Source organism: Ornithorhynchus anatinus, chromosome 14 (genome assembly GCF_004115215.2).
Source record: "Ornithorhynchus anatinus isolate Pmale09 chromosome 14, mOrnAna1.pri.v4, whole genome shotgun sequence".
Taxonomy (NCBI): Eukaryota; Metazoa; Chordata; class Mammalia; order Monotremata; family Ornithorhynchidae; genus Ornithorhynchus; species Ornithorhynchus anatinus.
Window position 1 is genome coordinate 18,670,161 of NC_041741.1, and position 13,062 is coordinate 18,683,222.

General features: G+C 51.1%; 1 protein-coding gene across 1 annotated transcript in view; it reads right to left on the reverse strand.

The window, feature by feature from the left end:
- ZFC3H1 (zinc finger C3H1-type containing) overlaps nucleotides 1–13,062 on the reverse strand; it is a 51,254-nt gene that overhangs the window by 20,741 nt on the left and 17,451 nt on the right. Inside the window, exons 8-20 of the mRNA XM_029079308.1 lie at nucleotides 12,578–12,675; nucleotides 10,561–10,770; nucleotides 10,093–10,257; nucleotides 8,313–8,417; nucleotides 6,181–6,318; nucleotides 5,781–5,902; nucleotides 5,218–5,364; nucleotides 3,370–3,544; nucleotides 2,870–3,001; nucleotides 1,973–2,515; nucleotides 1,506–1,615; nucleotides 408–539; nucleotides 190–311 (exon numbers count right to left, since the gene is read on the reverse strand). Coding sequence (XP_028935141.1) covers nucleotides 190–311; nucleotides 408–539; nucleotides 1,506–1,615; nucleotides 1,973–2,515; nucleotides 2,870–3,001; nucleotides 3,370–3,544; nucleotides 5,218–5,364; nucleotides 5,781–5,902; nucleotides 6,181–6,318; nucleotides 8,313–8,417; nucleotides 10,093–10,257; nucleotides 10,561–10,770; nucleotides 12,578–12,675 — 2,199 coding nt within the window. The remainder of the gene's footprint in view (nucleotides 1–189; nucleotides 312–407; nucleotides 540–1,505; nucleotides 1,616–1,972; nucleotides 2,516–2,869; nucleotides 3,002–3,369; nucleotides 3,545–5,217; nucleotides 5,365–5,780; nucleotides 5,903–6,180; nucleotides 6,319–8,312; nucleotides 8,418–10,092; nucleotides 10,258–10,560; nucleotides 10,771–12,577; nucleotides 12,676–13,062) is intronic.

Below are 13,062 nucleotides of genomic sequence, written 5' to 3' on the forward strand. Positions count from 1 at the left end.
AAACCGAAAAACCAACCTGGAGTTCTTGGCACAGAGCAAGCATTTAATAAATCGAACGATGGTTTTTAAGAGAGTGACACAATATCTTCTCGGATTGAAAAAAAATGCCGGCATCAGCTAGTTTAAAAACGAGATGCGGCAAACTTGTTTCGACTTTTCACGTGAAGAAAAAACGAAAATTTTAAAAACCTGTTGCAGCGGTGATTTCCTCCTCTGTACTTTTCTCTGAACAGCCAATCAATGCTAAATTATAAGAAAGAATGTCCTGGAATAGTTGTTTTCTGCTAAGAATGCAGTCCTGCATGTGCTGCCTAAATCGACAAAGCAAGAAAGAGGGATTCAGGCATCTGAATGGCCAACGAGGGGCTGTCGGTTTTAGGAAACGTTGCTGGCTTTAAATGACTCACCACTGACAGTCGTCGTCATTACACGTGCCCGTCAAATCAAACCGGCAGAAACACTGTTTCGGTTCAATCATGTTGCTATATGATACAGAGCTGAGGTAAAGTTTCTCCTTGGTTCGAAAATACGGACTGAACCTAGGAAGAAGAAAGGGAAAAAGAAAACAGGTTAAACCCTGAGAGCGGATCGATGGATCTTAAAAATCCTGCCGGCTGAATAACCCGAGATTCATTCAATTCCGTCTTCACGTAAGCCAGAACCTTGGCATGCATGACTACCAAGGACATCCGCAGAGCTGCTTGACAACATTCACGTCAATCGGTGGTATTTATTGGGCGTCCGTGTGCAGAGCACCGCACTAAGCGCCTGGGAGAGTGCAAAAGTACCGAGTCGGAACTCGGTCCCTGCCCACAACGAGCTAAGTGTCTGGAGGGGGAGACACACATCAACATAAATAATTGATAAATATGCACGTAGGTGCCGTGGAGCCGAGGTGGGCCGAATACCAAACGTCCAAAGGGGCCCAGATGACCGAGAGCGGGGAGGGAGCCGAGGAGAAGAGGGCTAAGACGACCCCGAATTTTGGCATCACCTTCTCAGTCACCTTCCCGCACTACTCTGAAACTGAAACTCGCCAGACATCAGAAGCATCGGGAAGGACTGGCTTCCCGAGAACCGGCTGGGATCAGACACCGGTAAGAGACGCCGCCATCCCTTGAAAACCGCAGATCATTTCTGGGAAGACCACCTGCTCTCACGAGGTTCCGATCTCTCAGGAAAAGATGAAACAAAATAAGGCCTGAGAACATCACCGGAAGCAATACAAGTTCCCTCAGACCTTCGTATTAGAGAAGCAGCGTGGCTCAGAGGAAAGAGCCCGGGCTTGGGAGTCAGAGGTCATGGGTTCGAATCCCAGCTCTGCCACTTGTCAGCTGGGTGACTGTGGGCAAGGCACTTGGCTTCTCTGGGCCTCATCTGGAAAATGGGGATTAACTGTGAGCCTCACGTGAGACAACCTGATGACCCTGCATCTCCCCCAGCGCTTAGAACAGTGCTCTGCACATAGTAAGCGCTTAACAAACATCAACATTATTATATCATACCTGTAAGATTTGAAAAGAAGAAGAGGACTATGATACGGTCCAAATGGAAACGGCTTCCCTTCTGTTGGTTTACTTTGTGCTGTAACGATATCCACATCCACCGAAATTTCCTGAGAAATAAAAAGACAAACGGTTCAGAAGATAAAAGATGAGAAGCGGCGTGGCTCAATGGAAAGAGCCCGGGCTCGGGAGTCAGAGGTCCCGGGTTCCAATCCCAGCTCCGCCACTCGTCGGCTGCGTGACTGTGGGCGAGTCACTTGACTCCTCTGGGCCTCAGTGACCTCATCTGGAAAATGGGGATGAAGACCGGGAACCTCACGAGGGACAACCCGATTACCCTGTATCTCCCCCGGCGCTTAGAACAGTGCTCTGCACGTAGTGAGCGCTTAACAAATACCAACATTATTATTATTCTGAGATGCGAATCTCACTACAACGATTTTCAAAAGCGGTTATGGACTAGTCACCTGACCACGTAAAACTCTGTCAGCTGTGAGGGCGGTGCTTTGCAAAATCAGTTCCTGCAAGCTCTCGGCCTTGGAATATAATCTTCTCAGCTCATCGATATTTAACCCCAGAAAAAGTTCGGGTTTTTCCGTAGTGTTTTTACTTTTCTTATTTACACCGTCTTTGTTGGGGGTGTCCGTGTGCTTGAGGTTGGGTTTAGTGAACGAATTGGATTCCCGGAAGGATCTCCTTCGCTCCCTGTTTGACGTAGACAGAATCTCATCATCGACGTCATTCTCTCCACTGTCGAGAGTCAATTTGTCTTGGGTCAGATCGTGGAGGGAGGGCTGAGGTAACGTGAATTCGGGCTCCTCTTCCACTAGAGGGGCAATATTTGGCGGTTCCTTGGTTTTAAGCGCACGGGCCTCTTTCAGTTTCTGAATCTTCAGGGCGTACTCGTATTCCAGTTGCTGCAGTCGCTTCTTTTCCAAAGCGATCAGTTCGGCCGAATGTTTTTTGGGACTCGACGCAGGAGAAATATCCAGTTTTAACATTTTGTTTGGCTACGGAGGGAAAAACTCTGATTATTTCCACATTTGCTGCTTGACATTAAACACGACCAAGACGACTGCAGCCGCTTAAAATTATCCGATAAATCCGACACCAAGGGCTGTGGTTCGCATTAGTCTCCCAGTTAAATGAAATATAGCGTTTCTAGAAAAGATTAATAACGTGGATATCTCGGGAGTCGGGGAGAAGAGAGGTCTACAAACATCGAAGTGATTTCTCCTCACCTTTCGGGTTCCACGGCAAAATATTTTTACGATCATTTACTCCACTCCCCCTTACCTCCAAATATAAAAAAGACAGCTTCCACTTCAAATAATTAAAAATACAGTAATATTTCCGTGTCTTACTCCGAGGTGGTCCTGTTCCAGTTTCCGCTTCCCTATTTCTTTACTGGCCACCGCTTTCGCTCGAGCAAGTTCTTCTCCATATTTTAATGCCAGTGCTTTCTTTACAGTAACTCGCTGTTGAACTCTATGGATCTGCAAAGATGATAAGAACGCTTATAGTGCTATAAATCTCAAGAAGCAGCTAATAACCTAAAGGGGGGGAGGGGGAGGGAACAGTCTCGAGTTTAAAAATGGATCTAACGCTTGAAGTTTCATTAAAAATGGGAACTTGCCAAAAAAAAAAAAATCATTGACTAAATATAAAAAAAATTATAGCTCTGCATGACTTAACATATTTAAAGTTGGGTTTTTTTTTTTTTTTTAAAGATTGCTGGAAAATTCTAAACCACTTTAACCAACTCTAATTACGCGGGGCTTCATTTAATGGAAGCGGAATGCCTGACAGAGTAGGGTGGAGTCCAGGAATTTGAGCACTTTTGAATTTTAAAATGCAGTATTACTTGTTCCTGAAGCTTTTTTAAAAACATCCTATTGGCGTTAAGTATCTTCTCGGTTGCTTGAAGCTGTTCCGTGAGTTTTGTAACCTTCGTTTCGGCATTTCGGACAGATTCCTTTTTCTTGGCCTCTTGCTGCAAGAGATTCTTCAACACAGACTCATCTTTCAACAAGAGTAGCCTGAAGAAAGAGTTTGGGTTTAGAAAACACAAACTGCACGTAAAAAGGTTCCTGCAGTAATTAATACAGCCTAATCGCTATTCCATTTTAGCTCAAGAATTAGACTGTCTGGCCTAGACTAGAAGAAATATTTTCTGATTTGAGTATCATTCATCTTGATATGCAATTTAGAAGAACATTTTTCCGGAAATGATTTGCTAGAAAAGTGTCCAGACAAGAATGTTTCAAGACCACAGAATTCAAATAGCCCGAAGAGAAAAATGACTACCTGCCACCCCAGAGTGATTATGGACACAAATGGCGATCCACAGAAAAAACACAATTTTTGACAGACCTCGGAAGACATCCGGGGAGTGTCCTTATTAGATCCTGGCTTTGGAATTTTAAATTATTTTGAGAAAAATAAAAGTGGTCGGGCTAATAACATTAAACACATTTTCATTTATAATGCTACCTGCTGGTTTAAGTAGCATAAGTTTGGATCACCACTAGCGACACTTATGAGGTGGCTGAAAAATTAACTCACTCTTTTTCAAGAATCCCTGGAGACGCTGCAACACAGATAAACAAATAATCCCCAGGCTATTTTCCATTTAAAAAACTGCACGCAATTAAAACTCCAGAAGTATCAGCATTTTTCACATTTTCACTGTTTCTCACCGATAGTTTCAATTTAGTCACAATTCTATCAGCCAGACTTACTGAATCATTTCAAAAAATGTTAGGGGTGGGGGGGAAAAGAAAACACCCAAAGATGCTAAAACATGGTTTTTAAAATGACAACGCAAATATTCATTTTATATAATACCCTTTAACAGGGGCAAATAATTAGGTTAGAATTCTAACGCAAACTTCATGAGTAAGAAAAAAGTCTTTACGTTATCTGTGAGATTTTTTTCAAATCCACCTCCTTTAGATATAATCCCTATTCAACACTTGTTAGGGCTGCCAATCAGCATAAATAAAAATGATTTATGCTACTTGAACTCTTGGGGTTTCATTACTAAATCAGTGTGTACCCTTCATCCCCAGAAAAACTCCCACCGATAAGATGTTCTCAGTTTTCTAAATACAAGTCCGTAAAGTAGTCTCTCCCTTTGACTATCCAAACCTAAGTCTCAAAAGCACAAGGAGCAGGGCAATTTCTAACAGAACCCGAAGAGTGATACTGCAAGCTGGCCTCATGTTGCCTTGATTATTATCTACTGATAAACTCTCGAGATTCTTGTTCTAAAAATGGAAGATCGGTGAAATATTACTTTTTCTAACCATTCAACCCTCTGAGGTTGGTCATAAAACTAGTTATTTTTGAAGGCCACTAGATCTTAGATCCAAAATGCAGCAGAGGAAAACATGCAGGCCACTAGAGGTTCCGCTAAAATTATACACAAAGGCCCCCAACGGTCAAACGGCAGGAGGAAAAGACGTTCGGTCACTTCGGCCGATACTTTCCCCTCTATTTTCCCCAATCTATTCCTACTGGCTCTGACAGGATGAAAAAAAAAATCATCTAAAATGTCCCGTACAAGATCCTTCATTGGTCACAAATGAAATCTGAAGTCAGAGGAAGGAAAAAAAAAAAGCAAAAACCCCCCAAAACCAGTCCTCAAGTAAAAGACCGCCCCGAATCTCAGCTACTTAATTGCATCACATTATTTAAATCAAGGACTTACTTGTGTTTCTTAAGCTTTGCTTCAGCTTCCGTAACCTGTTTAGTAACCATTGCTATTCTACAAACCCCATCAATTTCAACATCAGAGTTTGCAGGGGATGAACCTGTCTTCAGCTGATCGGATTTTATTAAACGTTGCTTTTCACGACTATAACAAGTTCAAAAAAGGGAGTTAATTATTGCTATATTATCAGAGAGCATAAACACGGTAATTAATAAAACCCATCAAGAAGCAGTTAGAAATCGCTTCTGATTTTACAGTAAACACCAGTGTGAATCAACAACACAATTTTTACATTCGCAAAGAGACCCCTTATTTTCCTTGACTTTTACTGGTTATCTAAATTCGGTCCCCCTTTCGTTGAAGATTGTTCCCTCAAATCAATTCTTTTCTCACGATGCTATCTGAATTAGGGGGCAATTTATTTTCCTGTGCGTCTGAACGTAATATAAGGATTATAAAATCATTTCACTCGGCTGGGTCCAGGATAAATTCTTCCTCAATCATTTCCAACGGAGGTTCAAGTCCCTGACCAACTGACTGCACAAAAATGTCACCCTTACCTGGCGATCTCTTCCTTTAACAGTCTATATTCCATCTTCTTGTCCTCTGGTAACGCCTCAGGGGTTCTCATGGGATCATTTTCTTTTTCGGATTTTGGAGGCGCTTTGGGCTTCGAAGCCTGCTGGGGGGGGGGGGGGGGTGGGGGGGGTGGAAAAACAAACAACAAAATCTGAGTCACCTTCAAAATCAGGGACCATAATAAGAAATGACATATAAATAGCAATACTTTAAAGCACGTCATCTTTGGCTCGTCACTTCATGCCTAATGTATGTTGGCTAACGGCGCCAGCCACTTAAATGTCTTGCTATCTCGCATCTTGTCTGTTTTTCCACCGGTCCTCTGCTTGGAAAGGACACTCGAATGCTCCCTTCTGCCTCATATCCCCAGGTCCTACTCACCTCCGCGGTTCGTCTCGCTTCCTTTATCATAGATTCCAATCCTCCAAATACGCTATTCGTTGAGTTGGAAGGTTCGCCGTCGGACTCGCTGTCATCGGAACCGTTGAGGGTCACCACTACGGATTTATGTTTAGGAAGCTGCAATGACAACACGTCGGTCACGCTAAACGGCAAGAGGACGCGTCCTGACCAACAGACAGCACTCCGCTTTTACTCCCACTTAATCACGCCCTGGTTACGTGCCAATCGACGGTACTGCTCGAGCACCTTCTGCGTAAGCACTTGAAAGGGGACAGGAGAAAAAATCGCTGACGCCAGAGAGTTTACAATCGAAAACTAGAATTACCAGTGGAAAAAATGAATAGGTGAGCAAGTGCCTCGATAATGGAGAAGGTAAATGGACATGAACTAAAGTTTTAAGGGGGCCGAGAGCACACAGGTGCTGAGGTGAGAGTTGAGCGGTGGAAGAGAAAAACTCCTCGGAAATCGCCTCCTGGAAGCGGTGGGATAACAGTAATAATAATGTTGGAATTTGTTAAGCGCTTACTATGTGCAGAGCACTGTTCTAAGCGCTGGGGGAGATACAGGGTCATCAGGTTGTCCCACGGGAGGCTCACAGTCTTCATCCCCATTTTACAGATGAGGCCACTGAGGCCCAGAGAAGCCAAGTGACTTGCCCACAGTCACCCAGCTGACAAGTGGCAGAGCCGGGAATCGAACCCACGACCTCTGACTCCAAGCCCGGGCTCTTTCCAGCCGGGCTCTGAAGATGGGAAAAGCGGTGGTCCGGCTGATCTGAAGTGGAGTTTCAGGGCGGGCGATAGGGTCAGAGGTGAAGGAAAACAAGACTCGGTGACATTAACTTAGGAGGAATGAAGAGCGCGAGCTGGGGTGATACCGGGATGAGAGAGCATCTTAAAGCCAAAAGCCCGGAGACTCCGCTTGGCCCGGAGAGGACTGGGGAGCCGCTGGAACACTGGGGACTTGAGAGAGAAGCGGGGAAGGAGGTTCTAGAAAGATCACTCAGGCTGAAGAAGGAAGCACGCACTGGGGCGGAGAAGAGCTGCTGGCAGGCAGGGAGCGCAGCGAGGAGAGCGACGTACAAGTCTGACGGGGATTGGAGGCCGGCGGCCACCTCGACGGAGCGGAAGGGGACGGACGCGGAGGAAACCGGCCGTGTTCGGCGACGGACCGAATGAGTCGACGAAGAGCGAGAACTGAAAACAACTCCTGGGCCCAACGTTCACCTCTACTCTATTCTGAAATCACTCTCGGCATTGCTCTTCCATCTCCGAAAAATGTCGGTAGGCGCTTTTAGGTTGGTTTGGAAAATGCACTCACTGCCTTCATTCCGATGGTACGCCCCAAAAACACAACGATGAAACCAAGGGGAGAAGATGAGGGGTCTACGGTAGGGGAGGACGATCGCTCCTTGCCGTTTTGTTTTTATTTTGCAAATCTCCCTCAGAACGCCAACGTACAAAGGCGCTAATTATAAGCCCCGGCCCTCCGATTAAGTCCTACTCTTTGACCGAGGAAGTATTTTTCCTAGGGACTCTTCCCACCCAACTGATGGTTCTTTCACAGACGGGCATCGGTAACCCCGAACCCCACGTGCTGGAAGTGGACGAGGGATGGGGAACCACACGGCCCAGGGCCCCTTCAAGACCAGTTCCCCGTCCAGCCTCGCACCCGCCACCCCAAAACACCGGGCGCCGGAACCCCCGTTTCCCGTCCTCAGACCGGAAGGGTGACTTGAGGACGGCTCGCGTTCGACTGGAGCCGTGAGAGCCGTTGAACCGTATGCCTTCTAATAACTCCCTGCGAACGGCCTAACGACTGATATTAACAATGATACCTCGGTCTCTCGACGCTGTTATTTATTACTGTCGGGAGTTCATCGTTATCCCTCTATCTCCAGCCACGCGGATTTGAATCCCTTGTGGGACGGGCCCCGATCCCATCGGACCGTGTTCACCCCACCGCCTGGCACAGTGCTCCGTACACCGTAAGCGCTCAATACCGTGGCGGCCGGTGACGTTGGGCAGAGGGGGCGGGGGAGGGCGGGCCCTACGGTTCGCACGGCCCGGGGACGGGTGGGCACACCGTCCGTCAGGCCTCCGGAGACGTACCATCATAGCGCCGCCGAGGCTGTCACTTCTCGGTCCGGGAACACAGGGCTGCAGCTCCAGGGATTTGGTAACTTCGTCGCAGATCTTCCGAGATGCCCTGGCCACCTGACGAAGCGGGGGAAGGGGGTCTCGTTAGGCAACGCCTACTCCTTCGACGCAGGAAGCAGGTCCCCCCCACCCCCCGCCCCCGGCTGGCGCGTCACACGGGGCTCCTCTCGAAACCAAAGGCGGCGGGCGAGCGGGCCGCCCGCCCGGGGACTCGGCACTACGAGGGCCGTGCCGTCGGCTTCCCTTTTCCACTTTACTTTTCGCTGGACCTTCCTGCCCCTCTGAGCCGGAAAGCGGGAGCCAAAATGGGCGGCTCTGGGCCCTCGGGGCCAATTCAAACCGCTCCGGTCCCGCCCCCACGCACGCCGCCCGCACCCGGAAAGCGGCAGACGTGCGCAGGTGGACCGGCTGGCCCTGGCGGGAAAGGAGACCGTTCACCCCTTACGCCCAGAGGGGCCCGAACCAGGCCCCGGGTGCCCGGATAACGGCCACGGGTGGATCAAGCACGGAGCTGGCCGGCATCGAGGAAGGGGGCGAGTTCGGGTGTCGGGCCAGGTGGATAACCGCTCACCACGGGCTCTCCCGCGCGTGCCACGGCCGCTCGGAGCGGCCGAGTCAAGCGACGGCAGAGGACGAACTAGCCCCAAGTTCGGTTTCCTCCCCGTCCCCCCTCCCCTCAGCGTCTGTGTCTCCCTCTCCTTCCCTTCTCCCCCTTCCTCCCAGTTATCGGGGCAGAGGAAATCCCGGTCTTACCCAATCTCCCCACCCACCCCTTCTTCGCCCGGCTTCCCCGCCGGGACTGATGCGGGGGAGAGTCTTCCGCAGAATCGGCACCCGGGCTGGGCAAGAGCGGGCGCGCGGGTGCACGGTCGGGGGCCGGGGCTCAGCCCTCCGCCGGGCCGACGGCTTTCAAGGCCGGGGGCGGGGAGGAGTTGCGGGGCTGGGGCGGGGGGGCAGCCGAGGGCACGGGAGCGTCTTTGGCTGCCGCAAGGGGAGGAAAGCCCTTCCCCCGCATGGTTCGGGGTGAGCGTCTCCCAGGCCGAGTGCTAGGAGCCTGGTTGCCTGGGTCCCGGGAGGCTGAGTCGCCGGCCTTCTGGAGGGCGGCACCCACACACTCTGCCCGTCGGAGAGCTCCAGGCGAGTTGCCTGTTGCTGCTATCAGAAGCTCGAGAGGGGAATGTCTGTGGATAATTCTGTCCCTTTGCCCTCTTTCCTTCGCCTTCCTTTTTCCCCTTGCTTCTCTCCCTTTCCCCTCGCTTCTCTTTCCCCTCCTCCCTTCCCCTTCACTCCCTTCTTCCTCTTTTCCCCCTCCTCTTCCCCCTCCTTCCCTTTCCCCACCTCCTTCCCTTTACTCCTTTTCCTTCCTACCTCCTTCCCTTTCCCCCTCCCTTCTTTCTCCCCCTCCTTCCCTTTCCCCCTCCCTTCTTTCTCCCCCTCCTTCCCTTCCCCCTTCCCTTCTTTCTCCCCCTCCTTCCCCTTCCCTTCCCTTGCTCCCCCTCCTTCCCTTTCCCTTGCTCCCCTTGCTTTTCCTCCCCCCACCCCCCTTTTCCCTAAACCCTCGCTCATCCCTGCCAGTCGCAACACCTGCCGCTCTAAGGCGGCAGGTGCTGTGCGAGCCACGAAGGCACGTGCCGCCCGGGGGTTCACCTCCCGCCCGGCTCTCTACACGCGAAGACCCCTTCATACGCAACGCTCTCTAAATGCCCCGTCTACATAAGGCGGTTTCACTTACCGAGATGACAGTCCGTGGAAGTCTGGGTCCTCTGTGAAACTTGGGGTTCTGTACCCGGGGCTGGGATACGGTATTAATACTGACGATAGAAAGATTACTTCTTGGCACGGGTTGAGAATTGTTCGGAAGCGGAGGGGAAGGTGGCCCACTGTTACTGGACGTCTCCTAGTGCGGGGCGGGGGGGGGGGGGAGAAAAGGTTCACATCGAGGTGAAACGGCAGTGCCGAACACCTACATTTTTCAAGAATCGAGGCAACAACTTCAGCGGGCTGTGCTACTCAATCTAATCTCGTTCACCTTCCAGAGGGAAGGCACAGAGAACCCTGGCGAAGCACTCCTCGCCGAAGCCCGGTAGAGAGAGACGAGCGCCTCGGCTCGACGAACGAATGAATAAATACGACGGAACGGAAGACTGTCTAAGTAAACCTGGCTCGGGAATGCCACCCTGAGGTCCAAGCTTCTAGTTACCTCCGATTTAAATGCCCTTTTATTAGCCAGAGATTTGAGGAGTTCCTCTCGAAGGAGCATTTCTTCTTCCTCCTCTTCATCCGCAAAAGGGGGCTTCGGTGGCTGTTCGGGATCTTCGGGGGGAAGCGGCGGAAGAGGCGGGAGAGGAGGCAGAGGCTCGAGGGAAACGCAAACCCCTTCGATATAAGGCTGGTTCAACGGCGGGATGGCCTAGAATCATCGAAAGAGGTGAAAAGCAGAGACGTTCACACCGCCGCCCGCGCGCCGGGAGTCGCTCGAATGAGTCTCCATCACGGACGCGTGACAGATTTCGCTTCGAAAAAATACTTCGGAGTGAAAATTCACGTCACAGTAGCCTGCTCCTCAATCTGCTCCGAGGGAGGGGTTCGTATTTTAAACACCAACGGCGCGGCTCCCGGAACACCTCAGGAGACGCGACGGGTAGCGACTGGAGAGGAAGGCGCTTTTTCGGACGGGGAGCAACCGGTCGTCTTCTGAACTCTGACCAGATCCCCGTCTCCCTTCATCCGACCGGGCGTGCACCGTGCCCGCAAAAAGGCCGGGGTTGCGAAAGGCGGCGCGAGCTACCCTTTCCGCGCCCGGGGGAGCGGTGCCCGGGACGGCCCGCCTTCTTTCCTGCCTCTCTGCTTCCGGACCGGCGTCCTACGGGGGACTCTCTGCTGTGGACCCGGAGAGGATCCCCGGTCAGGCCGGAACGGGAATTAGCCCCTGGCCCTGCCGCCTCCCCAGTGAGCCTGGACTGAAGCAGAGCTGCCGTGACGGGGGTTGGAAAGAGAAGGCCAAAGGGCGCCGACCGACCGCCTCCACCTTGCCCGCGGGGAGCTACGAGGGCCAGATAATCACCCTCCTTACTCCTCTCCAGGTCAAGGGTTGTTTCCTGTCCTCCCATCTCCACGCCACCCCAGGGATGTTGGCTAAACGCTGAGGATATCTGTCTGGCGCCGAGAGAAAGCCATCGCGCACGGCGGCACTCTGGAGGGAGAGCGCGTGTGGACCAACCCCCGTTCCCATCGTCCCGAGAAACCGCGCGGCTTAGTGGCAAGAGCCCGGGCTCGGGAGTCGGGGACGCGGGTTCTAATCCCGGCTCCGCCACCCGTCCGCCGCGTGACCTTCGGCGGGCCGCTTGACTTCGCTGTGCCTCATTGCCTCGTCTGTAAAATGAGGATCCCCACGAGGGACGACCTGATTGCCTTGTATCTATCCCAGTGCTCGGCACGTAGACACTTAACAGCGTGGCTCAGTGGAAAGAGCCCGGGCTTGGGAGTCCGAGGTCATGGGTTCGAATCCCAGCTCCGCCACTTGTCGGCTGTGTGACTGTGGGCAAGTCACTTAACTTCTCTGGGCCTCGGTTCCCTCATCTGTAAAATGGGGATTTACTGTGAGCCTCACGTGGGACGACCTGATTACCCTGTATCTACCTCAGCGCTTAGAACAGTGTTCTGCACGTAGTAAGCGCTTAAATACCAGCAACGTTATTATTATCATCATTAACGAATACTCTGTTATTATTATCCCGGGGTGGAGAAGGGAGAGCCGTCAGAATTCACTTCACTTTCATTTCCAGATGTCAATGGGAAACCGTCACAGACACCACCCGTTGAGTCATCGGAGGGCCCGGTTGCATTTAATAATAATGTTGGTATTTGTTAAGCGCTTACTATGTGCAGAGCACTGTTCTAAGCGCTGGGGTAAACAGAGGGGAATGAGGTTGTCCCACGTGGGGCTCACAATCTTAATCCCCATTTTACAGATGAGGGAACTGAGGCCCAGAGAAGTTAAGTGACTTGCCCACAGTCACACAGCTGACAAGTGGCAGAGCTGGGATTCGAACTCATGAGCCCTGACTCCAAAGCCCGTGCTCTTTCCACTGCGCCACGCTGCTTATTTTCTGATCTTTGCCTGCACCTTAGAAACCCGAAGGTTTTAGCGCGACAGAGATGAGGGCACCGAGTTAAAGGTCGCTTCAGGAAGTAGAAATCATTAAAACGTTACTCACGGAAACCTGAGGTGGTGGAGGTAAGGAAATAGGTGGTACCGGAGGAAAATACCCCAACGAGCAATCGGAGAAGAAAGCCGGCTGCATTGGAGAAGCGGCTGAGGAGAAAACGTGTTCCGTTATTGCGGGGGTGCTTTTTCTAGAATCACCCCAATAGAAACGACAGCAATCGACGGGATGTGTTGAGCGCTTACCGTGTACAGGGGACCGACCTGGGGGCTTAGAAAATGAAAGCGACCCTTAACTGAGAAGGCCAGCGAGGCAAGTGAGGATCGACGGAGCCTAGAATCGACAACCTACGCCTCTGAGTCCACCTGGCCATCAAAAAAGCCGCTTCTCAACTAAAGGGAGGCTAAAATCACGGCCCCTTCCAGTGGCTCTTCTCCCCACCCAAGCAGGAGGGGAACAGGTCAGGAGTAGCAGACGGGAATCAGGTTCTTAGTGGTTTGCTTTCAAAGCGCTCGTCTTCTCCTAGTATCACTCGT